Consider the following 23,825-nt stretch of genomic DNA (forward strand, 5'->3'; position numbering starts at 1 on the left):
AGTGGCTCTGCAATGATGTCGGCCAGTGCCTTCAGCACCCTCGGATGGAGCTCAACCGGGCCTGCCGACTTAAAGGCATCTAGTTCTTCCAAATGACTCTGCACCATCTCAGGGTCTACGCATGGTAGTCTGGCGCCTTGCTGCTGCCTCTCTACAACCCCAGTGAGAGACTTGTCATGACCCTCACTTAGGAACACTGAGGCAAAGAACTCGTTGAGGAGTTCAGCCTTGTCCCCTCTGTCCGTCACCAATTGTTTCTGCTCATTTAGCAGGGGTCCTATTCCTCCCTTGGCCTTCCTTTTACTCCCAATATAGCTAAAAAACAATTTCTTGTTGTCTTTTACTTGGGTTGCCATCCTCAGCTCCATGGCAGCTTTGGCCTGTCTAACTGCCTCCCTATAAGTTTATCAGGGGTGACCACCAGTATCTGGGGGAACGTTTGTTCACCAGAGCGCCCCAAGGGATGACGACTAGGTCGAATGGTCATAAACTACTACAAGACCATTTCAGGCTAGACATAAGGAAGAATTTCTTTACTGTCCAAGCCCCCAAGGTCTAGAACAGCCTGCCACCGGAGGTGATTCAAGCGCCTACATTGAACACCTTCAAGAGCAAACTGGATGCTTATCTTGCTTGGATCCTATGACCCCAGCTGACTTCCTGCCCTTTGGGCAGGGGGCTGGACTCGATGATCTTCCGAGGTCCCTTCCAGCCCTAATGTCTATGAAATCTATGAAATCATGGCCACCCTCTTGTTGTTCTTTGACCTGTAATAGGTTTTTCATTGAGAGCTTTGCTCTTTGCAACAGAGGTGACAAGCAGAGATTTGGGATGTGGACTAATTATTGTCATCCAGCTCCTACTGTCAGCAGTCAAATGTGGAAGGGGTGAGATTTTCTAAAGCACTCAGCATAGGTTTAACTCCACGCCAGTTAAAGACAAGGGGACATGAATATGGGGACTTGAATATGGACTTGAAAAAGGGGACTTGAATATGGACTTAAATATGGACTTTAGTCTGAATCTGGTCAAAGCGGGGCTCTTTTGAAAAATGCCACTCCACATGATGGGTCTTGTGATACCAGTTTCCCTATTTCTACCATTATATACATAAAAGATTGAGCTCCTTTTTATGTGAATAGTTATGTAGCTTGTTGCTCCCCAACATGTATTCTCTTCCTCGTTTTCTCAAACTGTCGCTTCTCAGAATAAACTGGTTAAAGTTTTTATTGGAGTGTATTTTAGTTTAATCAAAGAAAGTGAGTTGCTTTGAGGCTCATCTCTAGCATTTCTCCTGGTGTCACAAACAGTCATGAAACCTGTGTTCTGTCTTATTTTCTTCTGGACAGTGACAGTCCCAGAGGTACAGAGATGCTGGAGCCGATTCCTCATGCTGCAGCCAGATCAGAAAGGAAACGTATCACGAGCCCAGTTTTGCAGTACAGCCAATGTCTTTGGCCAGAAGGTAAAACCAAAATCAGGTCAATTCCACTTTCAAGTCCAAAGCTACCTGAACTTGAATGCAGGTATTGGGAATCATCCCTACAGGGTGTTTTGGCACCTCACACCATTTGCTTAGTCAGCAAAGGACATACCAGAGAACCATCTAGAAGTGGCCTATGAACCTATCTTCTCACCTTTCCATTTGCCAGGGCTGATATCAGCTGTCTGTACTCTGCCCTGGGTCAAGTAGAGGAAGGTTGTATTTGAAGTCTTGTATAGGAGACCAAGTTTTGTACAGAAGATTAGGATTTGACCTTTTAGACCTCATCTGTGCACCGGGATTCACTACTATGCCTCCATATACCTCTGTGGAGTCCCATTGATCTCCACACAGGTCAAGAATCCACATTAGGGTGTCCTGTTGAAGAATAATGGTTTTAATTCCTGTTTCAGCAAAGCACATGTAAATGTATAGCTTTAGGCAAAGGAGGCAAAGTGGGGAAGGGCTCCTAGCCTCCATATGCTGCTTGGATTGTGCCTCCCCCCATCCAGATCGCCTGCCACACTCTCCCACCTTCTGCTGCCCTATCGCCTTCACCATGTGGTGCACAGTCTGAACTGCAACTTCAGCTATAAACATACAGGTTTGACATAAAGTATGCTGTTTTACACATTAGCAGAGCAAGCATGAGGGTATCATTAATGTTTTGCATTATGCTGCAGTTATTAGAAATGGACCTCAAAAATGCTCCAGACCAAGATCTGAATATAGTTGCTAGAACCTGTACTGGACTTGGTGTTGGCTATGGGGGATAACCTGGTAGGGGAGCTGCAGATTCGTGGTCACCTTGGGGACAGTGACCACCAATCAATCAAATTCACCATATGGCATACAGTGGGTAAGATAGCTAGTAGGGTGGAAGTGCTTGACTTTAGGAAAGCCAACTTCAGTGTGCTCAGGAGTTTAATTAATGATGCACTGCAGGATAGGAGTTCTGGCGAGATGGGAGTCCAGGAAGGGTAGTCATTCCTGAAGGAAGCAATCCTTCAGGCACAAAGGGAGATGATCCCAGTGCGAGAGAAAGGGTGGAAAGGGGCCAAAAGACTTCCTTGGCTAAACAGAGAAATCCAGGGGAGCCTAAGGGCAAAAAAAGAGGCATATAGGCAGTAGAAGCAGGGGGAAGATACTAAGGAAGAGTATACCTACTTGTCCCGCACTTGCAGGAAGGCAGTTAGAAAGGCCAAAGCAACTATGAAGCTGTGACTGGCAGCACAAATTAAAGACAACAAAAAGTATTTTTTTAGATATGTAGGGAGTAAAAGGAAGATGCAGGGCAGCATAGGACCCCTACTGAACAAGCAGGAGCAATTAGTGACAGACAGGGGGGACAAGGCTGAGCTCGTCAATGAGTTTTTTGCCTCAGTGTTCTTGAACAAGGTTCAAGATAAGTTTCCTAATGCGTTTTTAGATGGGCATCAGAGGGACACCAGCCCACCAACTGTCGACGCTGACTTGGTGCAGAGTCACTTAGATGGACTGGATGTGCTTAAGTCAGCAGGCCCAGATGATCTGCATCCAAGGGTACTAAAAGAATTGGCCGGTGTCATAGCAGAACCACTGGCACAGCTGTTTGAGTGCTTGTGGTACTCAGGTCAGGTCCCAGAGGACTGGAAAAGGGCCAATCTGGTCCCTATTTTCAAGATGGGGAGGAAGGAGGATCCAAGTAATTATAGGCCAGTCAGTCTTACCTCCATCCTTGGAAAAGTCTTTGAAAAGATTATGAAGGATCATATTTGTGCGAGTCCAGTGGGGAAAATAATGCAGCAGGGCAACCAGCATGAATTCATAGCAAGTAGATCATGTCTGACTAATCTGTTTTCATTTTATGACCAGGTCACAAAACGCTTAGATGCAGGAGTAGAGTTGGATGTCATTTTCTTGGTTTTTAGGAAGGCCTTCATAGATTTCATAGACTTCATAGACATCAGGGCTGGAAGGGACCTCGGAAGATCATCGAGTCCAGCCCCCCACCCAAAGGGCAGGAAGTCAGCTGGGGTCATAGGATCCCAGCAAGATAAGCATCCAGTTTCATCTTGAAGGTGTTCAATGAAGGCGCTTGAACCACCTCCGGTGGCAGGCTGTTCAATACAGTATCTCAACCCATTCTCATAAATCAATTAAGAGGCTGTGACTTAGATGTTTATGTGGTCCAGTGGGTGGCAAATTGGCTTGGGGGTCACACCCAGAGAGTGGTAGTAGATGGGTCAGTATCGACCTGGAAGGTTGTGGGTAGTGGGGTCCCGCAGGGCTTGGTCCTTGGACCTGTACTCTTCAACGTCTTCATCAGTGACTTTGATGTGGGCATGAAGTGTACTCTGTCCAAGTTTGTGGATGATACAAAATTGTGGGGTGAAGTGCACACTCTGGAGGGTAGGGAATGATTGCAGGTAGACCTGGACAGGTTGAAAAAGTGGGCAGAACACAATAGGATGCAGTACAACAAGGACAAGTGCAGAGTGCTGCACCTAGGGCATAAAAATATCTAGCACACTTACTGGTTAGGAAGTGACCCTCTCAGCACCACAGAAGCAGAAAGAAATCTTGGAGTCATAGTGGACTGCAAGATGAACATGAGTTGTCAGTGTGACGAAATCATCAGCAAAGCTAACTGCACTTTATCATGCATCAGCACATGCATGACAAATAGAACCAAGGAGGTGATATTTGTCATGCATCAGCACATGCATGACAAATAGAACCAAGGAGGTGATATTTGCCCTCTATACGGCACTGGTCAGACCAGAGTTGGAGTACTGCATCCAGTTTTGGGCACCATACTTCAAGAAGGATGTGGATAACCTCGAGAGCATCCAGAGGAGGACCACTCATATGGTTAAGGGTTTACAAGCCAAACCCTATGAGGAGAGACTAAGGGACTTGGACCTCTTCAGCCTCTGCAAGAGAAGGCTGAGAGGTGATCTCGTGGCCGCCTACAAATTCATTACATGGGGTGCAGCAAGTAATCAGAGATGCTCTGTTTGCCAGGGCACCTCTTAGGGTAACAAGGAACAATGGTCACAAACTGACAGAGAGCAGATTTAAGCTAGACATCAGGAAAAAAATTCTTCAAGGTAAGGGTGGCCAAAACTTGGAATGGGCTTCCAAGGGAGGTGGTCATCTGACCCCAGTACTCTTTCCTGGCCAGGCAGGGGGTCGGACTCGATAGATGAAGGCCAATGTAGTGCCTATCTTCAAGAAAGGGAGGAAAGTGGATCCGGCAAACTACAGGCCCATCAGCCTGACCTCTAGCCTGGGGAAGGTCTTGGAAAAGATTATCAAAGAGGCCATTCTTAACAGATTGGCTGATGGCAACATCCTGAGGGATAGCCAGCACAGGTGTGTTGCAGCTAGGTCGTGCTTGACCAATCTCATTTCCTTTTACGACCAGGTGGCCTATCAGCTGGACAAGGGGGAAGAGATTGATGTCATATATCTTGACTTTAAAAAAGCCTTCGATCTGGTATCCCATGATCACCTCTTGGCAAAACTAGCTAACTGTGGCCTCGGCCTCACCACGATCTGCTGGCTGGGGAATTGCTTCCATGGTAGGACCCAGAGGGTGGTGGCTGACAGAAGTTGATCATTGTGGTGCGCCATGACCAGTGGGGTCCCTCAAGGCTCTGTCCTAGGGCCTATGCTATTTAACATCTTCATTAATGATGTAGACATTGGTGTCAGAAGCAGAATGACCAAGTTCGCCAATGACACCGAACTCTGGGGTAAAGCATCCACACCTGAGGACGGGAGGGTGATCCAGGCAGATTTTGACAGGCTCAGGAAATGGGCAGATGAGAACCTGGTGGTGTTTAACACCGAAAAGTGCAAGGTTCTCCACCTTGGGAGGAAAAACATGCAGCGTGCTTATAGGCTTGGCAGTGCTATGCTGGCTAGTACTATGGACAAAAGGGACTTGGGGGGTCATGACTGACCACAAGATGATCATGGGCCTTCAATGTGATGCTGCGGCTAGTAAAGCAAGCAAAACCCTGGCTTGCATCCACAGGTGCTTCTCAAGAAAATCCTGGGATGCCATCGTCCCTTTGTACTTGGCCTTGGTAAGGCCACAGCTGGAGTACTGTGTCCAGTTTTGGGCTCTACAATTCAAAAAGGATGTGGAGAAGCTTGAGGGAGTGCAGAGGAGAGCCACGCACATGATCAGAGGGCATGAAAACAGACCTTATGATGAGAGGCTGAGAGCTATGGGACTCTTCAGCCTGGAAATGCACAGGCTCAGGAGTGATCTGGTGGCCACCTACAATTTTATAAGGGGTGTTCACCAGGATCTGGGGAAATGTTTGTTCACCAGAGTGCCCCAAGGGACAACAAGTTCGAATGGTCACAAACTCCTCCATGACCATTTCAGACTGGACATAAGGAAAAACTTCTTTACTGTCCGAGTCCCCAAGGTTTGGAATAGACTGTCGCCAGAGGTTGGTTCAAGCACCTACTTTGAACACCTTCAAGAGATATTTGGATATTTATCTTGCTGGGATCCTATGATCCCTGCTGACTTCCTGCCCCTGGGGCAGGGGACTGGACTTGATGATCCTCCACGGTCCCCTCCAGCCCTAGTGTCTATGAAATCTATGAAATCTGTTGAGGTCCTGATCCAAGCATTTATGAGTCTAAGTCATCAGGGCTTTGCTGAACTGGGGTCTCAGTGAATACCAACAACAGGACACAGGGGTTACTGTTGTATGAACTCTTGCTGATGCTCCAGTAGGACTGTGGTATCTGATATCTTCTGAAGAAGACTGGGTCCATCTCCCACAACTAAGAAAGAAGGAATTTCCAAAGCACTGAATACTGACCTAGCTTCTGACTTGAAGCTAATGGGGTCTAATCAGAGGTGCCAAGAGGGCAATTTGGCCAAAGATATCCACTTTGGAAAGATGTGCACTAATCCTAAACTGGTGAGAAGAAAATTAAATGATGGTTTAGTGTTCTGGGGTAACTCTGAACATCTCAACTCCAGCTAGCCCCTAAAAGCATAAATATCATATTATGATTGCAATATTGTCAAGGGGAACTAGAATGACTCTCATTTTTCACTTTGGCCAATTAGCCATGCCTGGCACAGTCAGAAACCAGTAATATTAATGACTACATTTTTTTAATGATTTTTGCAACTGCCCAAGGAGCTGGATTTTCAAGAGGTCCACTCCCAGTGTTGCCTGTGAAAAGCCACAGGAGTAGTTGGAGGCTATGTGTTTTTTGGAAATATGAGCATTTATTTGGGTGTCTACATGTGGGAAGTTGGATGCCAGTCTCCTGTGAAAAGCCAGCCTAAATGCTTTGTGGCAATCAAGTGAAACAGACCCCGGCAGTGTCAGTATAGAAAATCTGCCAGCTGTTTTTGAAGCTATCATCTCCTAATGTTATACATTTCTCATTAGCACTGATTCATTTAGGTTAGATATATTACAAATGAAACAAAGCAGTAATTGCATACACCATTTTGGTGTTGGGGGTCCTTCGTTTACATTGTTAAATGGGAAGAGTTGCGTACAAAACACTTTCTCCTCGTTGTTCTACTGCTAATAAGGAGATGAGCTTTATATTCATGACAATAAGTTGAAATCCTTATCCCCCTGGTGGGTCTTTAATAGAGTTTTGGAAACCAATCCAGATTTTAATTGGAGTCTCAGGAATTTATAATTGCTTCTCTCTCAGTGGAGCCAAGTGGTTGTCTCTTTCTAAAGAGAAAATGAAGGCCTATAATCAGAGAGCAGTCTTGGTCCACCATGCAAATTAGAAAACTGCTAGAGTTGTGTAGGTGCCGCCTTCAATGAAGTAATAATCTGAACTAGTACCCAGACACTGAGGCTCTCTACAAGAGCTGAGTTCTCAGGCAGATCATATCTTGGAAACCATCAGACTATTTTAATGGTATATTTATTATAGCTTAATAAATATTTATTATAGCTTAAAAAGGAGTGGCTTAAGTGGCAAAATTTATTATAGCTTAATAAATATTTATTATAGCTTAAAAAGGAGTGGCTTAAGTGGACTATATAGGATCATAGGAAAGTAGGGCTGGAATGGACATATAAAGTCATCTAGTTCAGACCCCTGCTCAAGGCAGGATCATCCCTGACTAAATCATCTCAGGCACGTGTCTGTGTAACATGCTTTTTAAAATTTCCAGGGATAGAGATTACACAACTTCCTTAGGTAGCCTGTTCCACTGCTTGACTGCCCTCATCATCAGAATGTTCCTCCTAATCTCCAGTCTAAATTTTCTCTGCTACAGCTCGAGGCTGTTGCTCATAATCCTGTCTCCTACAGGCACAAAGACAAGCCCATCACCATTTTCATTAAAATCACCCTTCAGGTATTTAAAAACTGTTATCAAATCCACCCTCAATCTTCTCTTCTCCAGGCTAAACAGCACTAATTCTTTCAGCCCTTTTTATAAGGTGGTGCAATCACCTACCCTGGAAATCTTCAAGAGGAGACTAAACAATCACCTTGCTGGGATCACCTGACTTCTAGTTATCTTTCCTGCTTGGTGCAGGGGGCTGGACCCAATGATTTTCTGAGGTCCCTTCTCACCTTACAATCTATGAATATATAAGTCTCGTCTCCTAGGCCCCTAATCATTTTTGTTGGCCTGTGCTGGACTCTTTCCAAACTATCCATGCCCTTTTTGAAGTGTGGGGCCTAAAACTGGACACAGTTCTTATGGTGAGGCCTCACCAGTGGGAGAGTGGAAGAATCACTTCCCTTCATTTGCAGGTGACACCCCTGTTAATACAACCCAGGATGTTGTGGGCTTTTTTTGCAACAAGAAAACGCCGTTGGCTCATATTCAGCTTCTGATTCACTGTAACCCCCAGGTCCTTCGCTGCAGTACTGCAGCTTAGTTAGTCATACCTCAGCCTGTATTTCTTCCAAGTTCAGAACTTTGCACTTGTCCTTGCTTAATCTCAGCTGATTGATTGCATGCTATTTCCCCATTTTGTCCATGTCATTCTGGATTCTAGCCCCGCCCTCTGGAGTGTCCACAATTCCACCTGACTTAGTTTTATCCAGCAACTTGCTAAGCATGCACTCAATCTCATTATGCAAATCATTAATAAAGATATTGAACAACACCACACCCAAGACAGACTCCTGGGGAACCCTACTTGATACCTCCTCTCATTGAGGAGATATAGACATTGAGCCATTGAGGAATACTTGCTGAGTACAATGATCCAACTGGCTTTGTATTCACCTTCCAGTACTTTCATTTTGTCTGTATTTCCTCAGCTTGCTAATGAGAATGTCATGGGACACAGTGTCTAAAGCCTTGCTAAAATCAAGGTTTACCATGACTATTACTCTCTCCTCATCCACAGAGCCTGTCACTTTATTGTAGAAAGAGTCAGATTGGTCAGGAATGACTTGCTCTTGGTGAGTCCATGATGTCTATTCCCAATCACTTTGTTCTCTTCCAGGTGCTTCACAATGGATTCCTTCAAGACTTGTTCTCTAATTCTGGTCTCTAATTTTGTATCTGCCCATTTCCACTTATCAAGGACTTCACTTGACCTCCATGAGTTCTCAAAAGCTCCAAAATTGCCTCAGCTACTACCTTCAGTACCCTCAGGTGCATCTCATCCAGCCCTATCAACTTGAAAATATTTAGCTTCTCTTAGTAAATCCCTAACCTGTTCTGCCATTACTCTAGGCTGTTTGTCTCCTTCCCTATCTCTGCTGCCAAATGAACTTGTCATCTGGTATATGCCCCTATTTGTGAAAACTGAAGTAAAAAAGACATTAAATACTTCAGTTTTCTCTGCATGGCTGTTGGTTGTAGCTGTGTTGGTTTAAGGACATAGGCAGGCAAAGTTCTTTGGGTAGATGTGATATCTTTTATTAGACCAGCTAAACAGTTGGAAAGAAGTTCTTTGCAAGCTTTCAGGCACACCTCCCAAGGTCCCTGAGTTTGTTAAAGTTTGCTTTTCTAAAGTCCAGTGTCCTTATTCCAGTGCTCTCTTTCCTTCCTCCCCTTAGGAACTTGAACTCTATCATTTTGTGGTCACTATCAACCAAGTTACCTTTCACCTCCAGCTTCTCAACAAGTTGCTTCCTGGTTGTGAGCAGTAAATTGAGAAGAGCTTCCCCCCTCATTGGTCCTTCTACCACCCAAATAAAAAAGTTATCCCCACCACACACTCCAGGACCTTGCTGGACTGATTGTGCACTTCTGTGTTTCCTTCCCAACAGATATCCCCATAATGAAAGTCTCAAGTGAGAACTAAGTCATGCAATTTGGAAGCTTTTGTTGTCCAACTCCTTTTGGTTTGGAGGCCTGTAGCAGACACCAACCATGACACCCCTAACCCCATCTTCTCTGCCCTGACCTTTACCCAGAGGCTTTCAACAGGTTTACCTTCTACTTCATACTGCATGTCTCAACACATGTACATCACCTTTATATACATGTGTACTTACCTCCTCCTTTCCCCCGCTATCTTTCCTGAACAAGCTTTACCCATCTATGACTGTACTCCAGTCATGTGAACTAATCCACCATGTTTCTGTAATCCCAATTGCATCATAATTCTGTGATTGTATTAGGACCTCTGGTTCTTCCTGTTTGTTTCCCATACTTCCCACATTGGTGTATAAACATTTCATTTCAAGTAATCATTATGTGTTTTCACAACAGAGATCTTGCTCCATAATGCCATACAGCACTGGACTGAGACTCCAGAGAACTAGATTTTATTCCTGCTTCCTGGGTGACATTGGGCATGTCACCTTACTTTTTTTTCCATCTGTGAAATGGAGACAACAAATCTGAACACTTAAAACCCTTTGAGACCTATGGGTGCCTAACACTCTAATCTAAAAATTAAATTGTCATGATCATGATTCTCATTTCAAGGTTGGAACATCCTACTTATGAAAAGAGTGACCTCTCACATGGCAAAAGGCCATTTACACCATTTTTTGTTAAAATGAAAGATTAAAGTAGCTCCATTATGCACCTGCCTATAACATCTTGGGGCACTTTTACACATGCTCCAGGGGTTTGGGGATGATGCTTTAATTAGAGTGGCTCCAAGAGCCACTTTAATTAAATTGGCACAGTTTCTTGTGCATCAGTGTCCCTGCACTTAAAAATGGCAGTGAGACCACTTGAACTAAAGCTCTTTCGATGAGCTTTAGTATAAGCGCCCCTGCCACCATTTTTAAGCGTGGGGACTCTGATACACAAGATGCAGGAGGCTGCTGGAGCACGGTAATTAAGATGTAATCAAGTCTGCTCTGATATACTGGAATTACAGTGTGTCAGAGCAGCCTCCGTGCTCATGTACAGGCACTCTTGATTTTCAAATGGGCTGAGCCTCTAGCAGCTTGCATGACAGTCAGTGGGAGCTATGAAGTTTTATAAGAATTTTCAGCTCTGGCCTATCTCTGATTGCAGGGGAGTTTGACTTGTGGGACCAGAAGCAATCCAGTGGGAGTTTTACCACTGACATTGATGTGAGCAGTGTTGAGGTCAACACTGAGAGTTTATAAAAATCCAACTTATACTTTCAGTTTTTTTAAACCAGAAGGAAAATGGGTGATACTAGCCAAGGGTGCATGTCTGTTCTGCTGGATGTAGCTAATATGTTTGGCAGCAGTTAACTGGTGAATTGGACTGAAAAAGTATGCTTCAGATAGCAGAAGCAGAGCTAACGCATGGTGTATTTTAATAACAGTGTGGAGCGCAATCCCTTTCTGCTTTAATAAAATCCTCAGAGCTGCTTCATCCAGAGCCTCTACTGTGGCTAGAAATGTTCTCAGCTGCTGTTAACCTGGCTAATGCCTCACTGGTAGTCATAGCACCTTTGGAAGTGCTTCTATAGACCTGAGGAAGCCATTTTAACCCCTTCCTCTTGGAAGGAGGTTTTCGAATCCAGACTAAGTCTTTTCGGGTGCTTGTACACATTTGTAAGGGTTTTTAGATTAATCTATTCTAGGCATGGGTGAGGCTGCACTTTGGGGAAGTGGAGTAGGTGCAGGAGAAGCAGCAGTTTTCCCAGGGGCCTGAATAGGTTAGCATTGAGACTTAAGGCTGAGCCATAGGGGTTGTAACTCAGGAACTGTTTTTGCTGAAATACCACTGTTTCTTAGTCTTTATCCCCAGGTTTCCTAGAAGGTAGTTTATCCCACTTGTATCAAAATAGCACCTGATGTTCCAATGCAGGCTCTTGTGCTGGGCAATGCACCAGCACCCTGAGAGAGATGGTTCCTCTTCTAAACAGGTTTGATCTAGATACATCAAGAAAATAGTGAAAGGGGAAACAGACGGGGAATGAATTATCCCAGATCATCCAACAGAGCTGGGACCAAAGCTCATGTTTCCTGATGCTATGCCTGTGTGCTCTATCCACTAGGCCACAGTGGGCCACCCCTAGATTTTCCTTTTGTTAGACTAAGTTGTATTAAATCAATGTATATCACGGAACCTTTTGGCCAGTACATAGGCAATATAATTGGTTTTCTCCTTTCTGATTTGAAAATTGCATTGAAAGGCTAGAATCTTTTCCACCTAATGGGCATCTAAGTAGACGTAGGCACCAAAGTGCAATGCTGTTAAACAGTGTTCAAGTCCCTGCAAAGCCATTAATGCATCTACTTTTGTTAATAATCAGTCATCTCACCTTGCCCCCTTTTTGTGTCCTTGTGACAAGGTATTTAGTAGAATTTCCAGATTCATTGGAATCCAACAGGGCTGCACCATGAGCACTTCAGCTGTGGCCTCAAACTTCTGATTTCTGGGCTGTCAACTGTGTACCTTAATGCCCATGGCACCCCAGCCCCCATCTGACCCTAAATAGTGTAAAAAAAAAAGCAGTGAGGAGGAGGACCCACCCATCTTTTGCATTGGCTGTTTTTCAGGGATTCAATCAAGGTGAGACAAAGTTATATTTAGGCACTTAAGACCACATACGTGCCTATTAGGTGAAGTAGACTCTGTTCCAAAGTGTTACTCTGGTTGGTGCAAAAGCAATAGTAGTGTACTGGGGAGGAAGCAAGGGGAGTGGGGGGTACGGGTGACTAGGGCACCAGCCCCAGGAACCCATTTTGAGGGGGCCTAGACTAGCAGCCCCTGGCATAGATAGATCCAGGATTTTAAAAAGGGAAGTGCAGCCACAGTGGCCAGTGCTCCAGGGGTGGCTGCTCTCCTCCGCTCCCAGACTTCCCTCCTCACTGTTAGGGCAGGCAGATACTGCCATGGGAGAGCAACTGGAGATTTTTATTTAAGTCCCTGAATCAGGTAAGAATCCTCTCCCACCCCCATTCTTCGTATCCCCTGACTTCCCCTCTGTGCTCAGCAGCACCTTCCCTCCCATTTCCCCTCACACTGCTTACACCTCTGGGTACAGGGAGGCCCACCACTGCCACCACCATCCCAGTTATTCCTCCCCTGCTCCAAAGAGAGCTGCAGGCAGAGACAATCCTAGCAGTGTGTGGGGTAGGGTGGCCATCATAGAGGACAGTCTGGTTGTCCTCTGTCCTCTATTGATACGAAACCGGACACCTTTATGTCCTCTATTTTTCTCTTGAAGGCGTCCAGTTTAATTTCAATAGAGGACAGAGGACAGAGTAGCAGAAAACCAGAATGTCCTCTACAATGGCTACCATAGGGGCCTGGGCCAAATCAGCCTGTGTGGGGCCCAGATGCGAAGAAGCTGGCAGTGGTGGTGGGGGTGGGGGGTGAGTGACCGGATGCAAAGCCTGTGGCAGCACAGAGTCACCAGTACTAGGCGGGCCCTGCAGGAGGGGCCACAGCAGCTCCGCCCAGCTCTGCGGGGCCCAGGGTGGTCACCCTGATTCACACCCCCCTCCCCCGCGGGACGGCCCTGGCTGCAGGAAGCAGCTGCATGGGGAGCCAGGGTCAGCCAGGGACAGCAGTGATGGCAGCAGGTGGTTTCTTCCCCCTTCTCTGCACTAGTCCTGGGCAAGCCGGGTAACACCCAGCTTGTGTTGCCCCTGAAAAGAGGAAACCTGTCTGCTGCTTCCACTGCCATTGTCCTCAGCTTATCCCAGCTTTCCATGCAGCGCAGCTGGAGCAAGGCCAGAAGCAGTTCTGCAGCTTCCCCCCAACATGTCTCCATCACTTGGCAGGAGCAATGGGCATGGGAGGAGAAGAGAAGGAGAGGAAAGGAGGGAGGGGAAGTGACACCTGAGTATGCAGAGGAATGGAGGGGTTGCTGGGAGAGGATGGGATTTTTATCTGCTTCAGGGACTTAAAAAAATCCCTGGCTACTCTTCCTTCAGCATGGTGTGACTGACTGACTGCACCACCACAACTGCTCTGGGTCTGCCCCTGGCCTGTGGGGAGCCCCTGCAAGGTTGGTATAATCAGTGTACAGGGAGCCAGTGCCCCAGCTGCAGCAGTCTGAGCCTATACTGCAGCAGTAGCTGCCACCAGAGCATGGGGAGCCTGGGCCAAGGCAGGTAAGACTCTACTTGCCAGCACCCCCTCCCTCCCACACTGCTCTGCCCAGGGCACCAAAGGAGTGTTATGGCTCTGGCCAGCTGGTTGCTTTATCAGGTTAAGCTGAATCAGAAAAGAGTGACCTCCCGCATCACAAAGGGTCATTTACACCAATTTAAAAAGAAATGGAATGCTAAATTAGCTTCATTATGCACTCACCAGCAGTGTCTTGATTTTCAGAAGTGCTAAGCTTCATTTCTTTTTCCACGTTCTTATGACAAGGCATTTAGCAGAATTTGCAGATTTCATTGGAATCTGACAGACCACACCATAAGCACTGGGTTGTGAAGCATGGACCTTAGTAACCATGCTACCCCAGCCCCCAACTGAGCCTCTAGAGGCTTGACTGACAGTCAATGGGAGGTATGAGTTTTGAGTTTTTCTGAAAATCAGTCTGCCTGGATGTAGGAAAATCTTGACCTCATTGCTCATGCGGCTCCATAGATTTGCATGTTGTTTCACAGCTGTATGGAAAGACAAGGTTTCTGATGCAAGTAGCTGGAGTGACCCCATGACATTTTTATTCAGTCAAATCTATTGTCTTCTGTGAATGGATTGCATTAGTCCAAGCTGTAATGTGGTACTGATTGAAATGGTACAAAATAAAAAAGAAATCATACCGGTGAGCAGTCAGTCTGTTTTGGAGTCACTTAACCTTTGCTTCTTGTCACTTCCTATGTTCACTGTCCTGCTAAATCAGCTGCATTTTCACTCAGGTACAAGTGGTTAAAAGCAAAAGCTTTCAGTTTTTTTCTTTAAAAAAAAATTGATTCTTGTGCCCCCTCCTGTGGCCACATGGACACATGCACATAATTGAATAATTATGGCAACAATTGAAAATATTGCTTTAAAAGTCATTGAAAGTACAGTGATGGATCATCTGCTGTTATTATTTGTTGCCATTTCAATTGTTTAAAGAAAACCAAACAAGAACCAGCTTTTAGGAGGAAGCTAAAGGAAGGCGGAGATTTTTCAGCCATTGCCAAAGCTTCACTTAGCTTCCATTTTTGCTTTTATCACTTTACCTTGGAAAATCATCTTAATTTTCCTCTATATGTGTAATTTAAAAATAATGTGCTGCTGCCTTTTAAAGCTTTGGAGGTAAGAACATCTGATCGAAAATGCTTGCATTGAAGACCACCAGTTGCATTTTAGCAAATTTATCAGATACTTTTCTTATGTATAGATCTGGATCTAGAGCCTTTCTCACTGATCTCTGTGCCAATTCTGTGTTTAAACCTTGAGGTCAATGGAAGATTTTGCCATTGGTGTCAGTCAGAGAAGCATCAGGAATTATGTGAGAGTTTACATTGCCTGCTATCAGCTTGTTGGAATTTATGGTGCTTGTACATGCAAGGGGGGTTTATTTCCCCTAAATTGAAATGGTGGGGTTTTAATTTGTGGGTTTTTATTTGTGACCCACTGTTTCAATTTAGGGGCTTCCGTCACTGTGATGCAAACTTGACGGCCAGCCGGCAGCTCACCTTCCCTCCCCCCGCCCCTGCAGGCAGGCTCTGCCAGAGGTGGGGTGGGGAGACAGCATCAAGGGGCCCCCTTTTTTTTTCTGGAAGAGCCTGCCACCTATTGCACAGCTGGGGGGCGAGTTGCCAGTGGCATAAGCAATACCATAGGCGATGCGTTGAGAGGGCATGGGGTGGGGAGCCTGTGACTCCCCAGATTTCTGTACCCACAATGAGGCATAGGGCTGCAGCCTAGCTGGACCAGCACCCAGCAGGAGCTGCCTCCGTGGCCCAATGGGCGCGACCCAGCACGGCAGGAGTGCCATGCCACTATGGCTGCTAAGGTGCTGCCTGCTTGGCAGCAGTGGGGGGGCACAGCTCCACATAGCTCCTGCAGCCACCACTTGGAGCCCTGCACCAGCTGCACTGTCATGGATGCCAAAGTGAGGTGCTGTGGCAGTGGCAGCACAGAGTTGTACCCCTCTGCTGCTGCCAGGTGGGCAGGAGGTGCCTCACCTTGGCAGCCATAGATGCACAGATCTCCTGGTGGCAGCAGCAGCAGTGGTGGAGGCAGTGGCGGCAGCAACATTGAGCCTCCCAGCCGTGTTCTGCACTCCCTTGCCAGGTTCTGCCTGATGCACTGTGGAGGTGGCTCCTGTCTGGTGCTGGTCCAGATAGGTTGCAGCCCCATGCCCTGCTGTGGTTGCAGAAAACTGGGGGGCACATGCACCCCACCCCCCCATGCATTGCCTATGCTCCCCCTTCTCCCCACACATCACCTATGCCCCCTCACCCCATCCTGTGTTGCCTATGCACCCCTTGCCCCTCCACTCATCACCTATATCCCCCCACTATAGACACTTACCTGCAGGGAGCTGGTACACTACGCTATGCTGCCTGGCTGTGTTGCTGACCATATGCATGTGTGCACACGCAAATGCACGTGGCCCCCTGCCTCTGATTGCCCTCCTCCGATTCCCCTCAGCCCCAAGCAGCCCCTTGCAAGCTAGAACTCAGTCAGCCTGCAAGGGGAAACCCATGGTTTCCAGGGTTTTTCTCCTTTAAAGGGGTAAATCTGCATTTTTCTGGAGGAAATGGAAAACCCAGATCCCTGCCAATCACTCACTAGCTTAGGCTTGCATCCCATGCCTGCCTGGACTCAGGCCTCTGTCTCCTTCTGCCCTATGCCCAAGCACTTTGCCCATCTTGGCTATTCCTGGGTCAGTGACCCTGTGCTGGGCCCCTGGCTCTGTCCCTGCCCTCCTCTGGGCTTTGTGTCCCTTCCCCCATCAGTCTCTAGCTATGGCTCTCCTTGGCCTTTAGCCCCTCTCCCTGGGCTCTGGCACTACTCCCAGGCCAGTTGAGATCTCTGGGCTCCTTGGCCCCGGCAGTCTCTGTCTGTGGCGCCTCATTCTTGGGCCCTACTCCTGGGGCCTGGCCCCACTCCTAGGCTACTTGAGACCTCCCAGGGTATAGGCTTATTGACCCTGCTTGTTCTCACCTCTCTTGGGCTATGGTCCCTGACCCTGGCTCTTGCCCCTCTTAATCTACTGGTCTCTGACCATGGCTTTGGCCCTGCTCCTTATCCTTGGCCCCTATCCCATGGGCCCTAGCTCCACTCCTGGGCCAGTTGAAATCTCCACTGTCCCTACAACCTCAGTCCTGAAACCACCAGTCTTGTTTTCCCAGTTCAATATTAGTCAGAAGCCTTGCTGCAACACTGCTGCTCAGCCACTCTTCCTTCCATGGCTCTTAGGGCTATACTCCCTGCTCAGTTCAAACCTTGAACTATATTCTGCTAGCCTAGTCCCTGTGGGTCATGTGCCCCCTAACTGCTCCCTGCCACATGTGCAGGCTGCTTCTCAGGCAGCCTGCCTTTTCTTAAAGTAGCAGGAGCATCAAGCCTCCTCCTACACTGGAGTAAGGAGAGGGGGAGTCAGTAGAGACCGAGTTTCCAGTCTTGGCTTGTGCTCATCCTGTTATGATGTGGGGTGCATTGTTCCTAATGCAGACTGCAACTTTCCACACCATGTTTCCAACGTAAGGTTGATGAAGGGGAAGATCTGCCCTTGAAAGATATGTCCATCATTGATCTCTGAAAGGGCTGAGGTTCTCTTTCATTTATCTCAAAAGAAATGACATCTTTACCAAAAGACATCTGGCAAAACTCATCAAAAAGTCAAAAATCCACCCCAAGTCTAGAGACACATAAAGCAAGCAGGGTTAACACATACTGTAGTGTCAACATACAAAAGAGTGATGTGGCCAGTGTTACATCTGGTCATTGTTGACTGCCCACCTAGAACTACCAAGAACTCACAACCAAGTACCACACTGAACTGAGAGGGCAGGGGCCTTTCCCACAAATCTAGAACAAGAGTTGAACTGATGGACTGATGGCCTTGGATCCATACCAAGAGGCCTTATCTCCTCTATTTACCAGAAGCTTCTTTTTAGCATTTACTAACATAGCTCTGGTTATTCCATTTATTCATTTTAAATCCTTTTTGAACCCTGTTCAGTGCTTTGTCTCCATCATTTCTTGTAGCATTGAGCTCTGCCAGGTAACTTGTGCTGTTTGAAAGCAGCATTTCATTTCATCAACACTGAATTTGCTATCATTCAGTTTCACTGAGGATTCTCTGGTTCAGGTAGCATGATAAAGCATGAGTGTACAATCCTTGAATAAAGCCATTTATTATTTTTGTATACTTTTATTACAGGCAGGATGGGGGAGGGTTGTGGGTTTTTTAGAAGATGAACATTCTTTGAGCTTACATGAAAGTTAACAATAAATCAAACTGAGTCTCCAAATGTCAGTAGCTTTCAAAAATTCACTAAAAAGTAATGGAGTTTTCAGATGCATAAAATCCTTAAAGTCAGGATTGTGCTTGCATCGTGTTACCAGATAGGAAAGAAAAATCAGACCCTTTTGCTATTTATTTTTTTCTATATATGATATTTCAAAATATGTTGCTGATTTCATCACCTAGATCATGAGACATATATCACACATCTAGCCTGTTGGCTAGCATGGAGGCCCTGGTTTTGACTTATGAGCTCTAGGAGATCAAGTGCTACAGGGGAGGAGCGAAGTTGGAGTTGGAATCATGGGCTGCCTATACACGTGCTTGTTGGCATTCTGATCGAATCGAATCGAGTTTGCTCTGTGTCCTAGTTAGAATGCTCCAGCATCACTGCAACATCACGTGTATTAAGCCCCACATATTTTGAAATGGCTTTAGGGTGCTTTATCTAAACCTCATTGAATGAGGTTTAGATAAAGCACCCTCTGGCCATTTTTAAGTGTGCGGGGGCTTAATACATGTGATGTATTATATATATGAGATGTATTAGGAGCCATTTTAATTAGAGCAGCCATCTGGGAACCGCTTTAATTAAAACGCCTCCCTCCACATCCCTGAGCACATTTATAGGCAGCCATAATACAAGGAGCAAAACAAGAAACAATTTCTCAGTGTCAAGGGGGTATTCTATCCAGAGTTCAAAGTATTCAAATGAGAAAAGAGGATGGCATCTCACAGTATCATAGGGTGCTGACAGACGTGATGGTTTGTCAGATGACTGGCCACTGAAAGTGTTCCACAGCTGTGCACTGACAGAAGTGGAGTGCTTTCAATTAACATCTGTCAGCGTGTGCTAGGGGCAGGGCTGGACTGACTCAGCTCAGCTCTGCTCCAGGCACTGTCTTCAGAATGGGAGGGGGAGAAGGGAGGGGAGTGAGTTCAGTGCTAGAGGGTAGGGCAGGTGGATTGGAGCCCCCCCAAGGTGGCTGGGGAAACCCCAGAATGGACCTCCCTACCTTGCCCTGCTCCCCTCCCATCCTGAGAGAGCATGCGAGCTTGGAGAGGGGGGTGGGGCCAGGGGACAGATGCTGCAGATGTTCAGCCTCTCTCCCCAAGGTTAGCTCCAAAGTGGGGATTCATCACCCACCCTTCTGATCCAGCAGTGAATGTCTGTTGGATCGTAAGAGTTGATCTAACTCATGGTCCTTTCTGTGAAGCACCATGAGTTAGAACCAGGAGCTACATGTCTGTCAGCATCCATAGTAAGTCCTCTCTCTGCCCCACCTCCTTCCTTCAGTGAGGCACTTGAACTTTTATTGTTACTTACTGTTTTGCATTATTGCAGCACCCAGGAACCCTTGTCACATTTCCACAAAGGAGGGATGTTTATGAGGCACTCCTCCCAAAGCTGATAGGCAGTATGGGAAAGACCACCAAGGAGCTGGTTTGAAAATGTAACTGGTGGCATCATGGGCATCATTTAATACTGAATGAAAGAGGATAGAGAGGGAGTCACAAATGGACATGAAAATGAAGGAAACTAGTACATGTTTGATAGGATACAGAAAGAGAAGCCAGTGGAAGGGTATAAGGAGAGGGGCACCATAAAAAACAGATAATCTTTGCAGCATCAATCCAGATAAAAATGAGCAGAGAAAGATGTGATTTATCAAGGCCAGAGAATAGGATGTTTCAGTAACTGAGACCAAAGATGACAAAAGCCTGGATGAAAGTTTTAACTCTGTGGGTAGATAAGAAAGACTGTATCTTAGGAATGACGTGTAACAAGGATCAGTGATAGGAAAGGTATGTCACCTTTCCAGTGCAATGCAAGGAAGGAATCAAGACTGGAAATATACTCTTAATGCTTAGTATGTACACTCTGCATAAAGAGCAAGGCTCCTGCACTGTATCAACAATTTCTTCTAAACCCTTTAATGAGATTCTTTCCAAAGCATACATTCTCTATCACACCGCATATAAAGCAATTAGAGGCTAAGAGAATCACTTGACCATGGTCACTTACGGAAGTTATTACCCAAAATTGCCAAACAGCAAACTTAAAATTCTCTCCTGCTTGTATTTTTAGGATGTGAATATAGAACTTAAAGTGACAACCTATGCTCTGGTTACATGTATATTTCTTAAGATGATACTAGTAATACAGACAACTCCCTCCTCCCCTAGTGATGCTAAAATCTGCATTTAAGACAATGAAGTCTATGTAGTATAACCTATGCCTCCTTAGTTTTGCTCTGTCACCTTCTAATATCTGAATCTCCGGTTTACAAACTTAACTATAGGCATGTGGTTATTTGCTCAAACAGCAGGGACTCATGCTTTTAGATCCAGAGTTTCAAGTTCCATCTCAGCTACTGACAACCTATCCAGGAACTTCATGTAGTATGGATGCATCCTGCTTCCCTTCCCTTAGGATAGAGCCACAAATAGCAAACTCTCATTAGACTTGCTAGACATTATATTATGGAACCTTCCTTACATATTAATGCAACCTTGTACATCAAAAAAGTGTCTCTAAGTGAATGTTGCAAAGCATAGTCAGTATTTCCCAGGTGTTAACTACTCAGGGTTATTAATGGGAATTATCCACCATTGCAGAAGTACTGTACATGTTGACTTCAATGAAAACAAACAGATTCTGTGTAGACATTGATTGATGCATTAAATTACTAGAGCTTTTCACACTTCTGTAAGAATCAGGCCCTAAATAATTTCTGAAAGTGCATGGTCCTCTTTTCTTTATACCTGATGAAACACTTTCCCACCTCAGTCCCACCTGACAGGTCATAAACTTCCATACTCTGCCAGTAGGCCAAATAAGCAAAGGGTCTTTCCTCTCTTCTTCCTCCTGACTTCATCACAATGAAACAAAAACAATTTTGTTCTGCAGTGAGGGGCTGTGTGAAAGCAACACAGAGCAAGTATCTTTTTTAAGTGCTACACTTCGGAGAAACAGCAATTTACAGAGCATATTAAGGAAAATGTAATAGTCAAGTAAATATGTATAAGCCAATATTGCCCCTAATTATTTGAATTTCAGTTGCTCCTTGAAGCCAGGGCCCCTTGCACAAGCAGACCCAGGATTTTGTAAAATGGGGTGTGGCAGCACAACTGGCACTGCAGGGATGACTGTATCCCTTGATCCTAGCTTCCTTCTCATCCAGATTGGGGTCTCAAAGCTTGCTCCTGGATGTGCGGGCCGGCTCCCGATCCCATCCTTGCCATGTGCGAGCTGGGCCCGTCTTTGCGCACACGAACTGTGGCTAATAGCCCGGGCACGCGGGGCCGGAGAAAACCGCGGGGCGGTAAGGTACGCGCGAGCTAGAATCAGTTACGGAGGCGTAATGGTTGATTGAAAAGATTATTTACTTACACCCAAGGTGGTCGCGGTGTAGGCTGGACAGCTTTCCAGGCACAGCTCCGTTTGAATCCTCGTTGGAGGACTCTGACAAACTCGGTTCTTTGACCCCGGAGTGGTTTAGGCTCCGCGGGTTCAGCAATTCTTTCCTCACGGAGCGGCTGAATCTCCGTGGGTTCTGTTCGGTTCCCAGGTCCCCCGGAGCTGTTAAGACTCCGTGGGTTCGAAAATTGGGTGTATAGGATAGGGATACGTCTAGGATTGCGCTCGGTGACGTGGAGAGGCTAGAAGCTAAACAGACCTCCGTTGCCTGCTTAAGAAAGGTGCGTTGGGTCCGCAAGGGTCCACATTGCTTGGAGATCTTCACACAGCGTGAAGTCTCCTCCTCCTGGCGAGTTCTATATCTCTCCAGGTTTCCTCTCTCTCCGACTTGGGTGGAAACTACCCAAGCCTTTTGTACGGCTAGCAAGCCAATAGCTAGCCGCCACGCATGCCTACATTTAGAACCGGCCAATAATGTGGCACGAATCTAAATACAAATGGCGGGAACTCCTTTGCACCGTGCATCACTATGATGCAAAAGAAATGCACCATGCAAAGAAGGCTACAAACGGCGGGAAATACTCTTTTGCACAAGGGTTCTCCTATTGCAGCAGAAAACTCTACCGTGCAAAAAAGCTGCAATTTGGCGGGAACATAATTTAGCGGTGCCAAAGCACACACAAACAACAAATCACAACTTTGGGTTGTGACACTGGAATGGCGGAGAAAACTCAGGGGGTCTGGGAGAGGGAACCTGCCTGCTGCTAGTGCTGTCCCTGACCACCAGGGGGCAATGGGAACAGTGGCAGTAATGTGTGGGAAATAGAGGGGGGGAATGGAAGGGGAAGGGTCGTGCTACTGAGCATGGAGGGGAAGGAAGGGAGGGGAATTCTTATCTGTGTTGGGGACTTTAAAAAGTCACCAGTGGCTGCTGGTGTGGTGTGGTCCGAAAAGGGCATGCAGCTACGCCATCACACCCCCTCTTGATTCTTTCCTGCCTGCTTGTCTTCTTCTGTGTCAGATAATGTGTACAGCCTTATCCGTTCGGAAACTCACTGGGGTTTGTTCTGAAGTATTGCAGTAATTCTGTAGTGTAGCTGGGCTATTCCCAAAGGTACCACTGTGTCTTTAGTGACATATCCATGTGAAGTTTCACATGGAAAGTGCTGCACACAGCGAGCAGCTCACAATGCGCAACAACTTTTTATTGGTCCTCCAGAACCGAGGAGCAACGAATTCTGTGCTCCATTGAGTCACTTACTGGAACATCTCTTCATTAGCTCCCAGTGCATACACCTTTCCTTTCTGAACAGCATCCCTGGAATAATCACACCTTCCCTTTTATGACTTGCCCCAAACCTGGCACCTTCTGTTCTTTACAGAACAGTGTCCTCCAGTTTCACTATGCTGGGAAGCTGCGTTACAGGGAAAAGTGCCACTTTTTAATTAGCAGTGGTGAGCTACCTCATCCAGGGTTTCCAGAGATTTCCTCTTTAAGAACCACTCAGACACAGTCCTATTACCTTATAAAACCTGACAAGTGTGGATGAGGGAATGGCTAGGTACAGGTGCAGCACGAGGTAGAGGTAAGCACATACTTTCTAATGCCTGCACTCTGTATCATAGATACTTTCCCTAAGTATCCTTTTTGGAGGAGCCAGGTGGTGAGGTCTGACAGTTTGATAAAAGATTATCAGAAAACACAGGGAGGTGCTAGGCCTATAAAAGCAGATGGTAAATGCAAAGGATCCCTGAAGTCTATGGTTAAGATCAAAAAAAGAAGAGGAGGTGGGAGTAGATGTGAAAAAGCAAGATAGATTTGAAGGAAAAAACTTGCCTTGCTTAGTGCTACTTATTTATTTGTTTCAGCTGCTGGAACAAATCCCTTGTACAGATGAAGACCAGATAACATTCCAGTCTTACTGTAATGCTGTGTCCTGGTTGTCTAAGAGCCCTCTGGAAGCCAAACTTAGAGGTAAGGCACAAAGGTTCATTGTCCCTTTGTTTTATTAACATGCATCTGCCCTTGGTATTATCTGACTATCCATCCTAGTATCTGAGATGTGTTTGATAAAAACAAGTTTTTTCTAATGTGTGGTTCAGTGACAGATCACATGTAAGGTTCAGGCAGTCTACATGCAGGGAA

General features: G+C 46.1%; 1 protein-coding gene across 1 annotated transcript in view; it reads left to right on the forward strand.

Annotated features, from left to right (window-relative positions):
- Positions 1–23,825, forward strand: part of LOC112550131 — a 72,356-nt gene that overhangs the window by 7,325 nt on the left and 41,206 nt on the right. Inside the window, exons 2-3 of the mRNA XM_025202949.1 lie at positions 1,350–1,465; positions 23,549–23,654. Of these exons, the coding sequence (XP_025058734.1) occupies positions 1,350–1,465; positions 23,549–23,654 (222 nt within the window). The remainder of the gene's footprint in view (positions 1–1,349; positions 1,466–23,548; positions 23,655–23,825) is intronic.

The sequence above is a fragment of the Alligator sinensis genome, unplaced genomic scaffold (assembly GCF_000455745.1).
Source record: "Alligator sinensis unplaced genomic scaffold, ASM45574v1 scaffold560_1, whole genome shotgun sequence".
NCBI classification, from domain to species: Eukaryota; Metazoa; Chordata; order Crocodylia; family Alligatoridae; genus Alligator; species Alligator sinensis.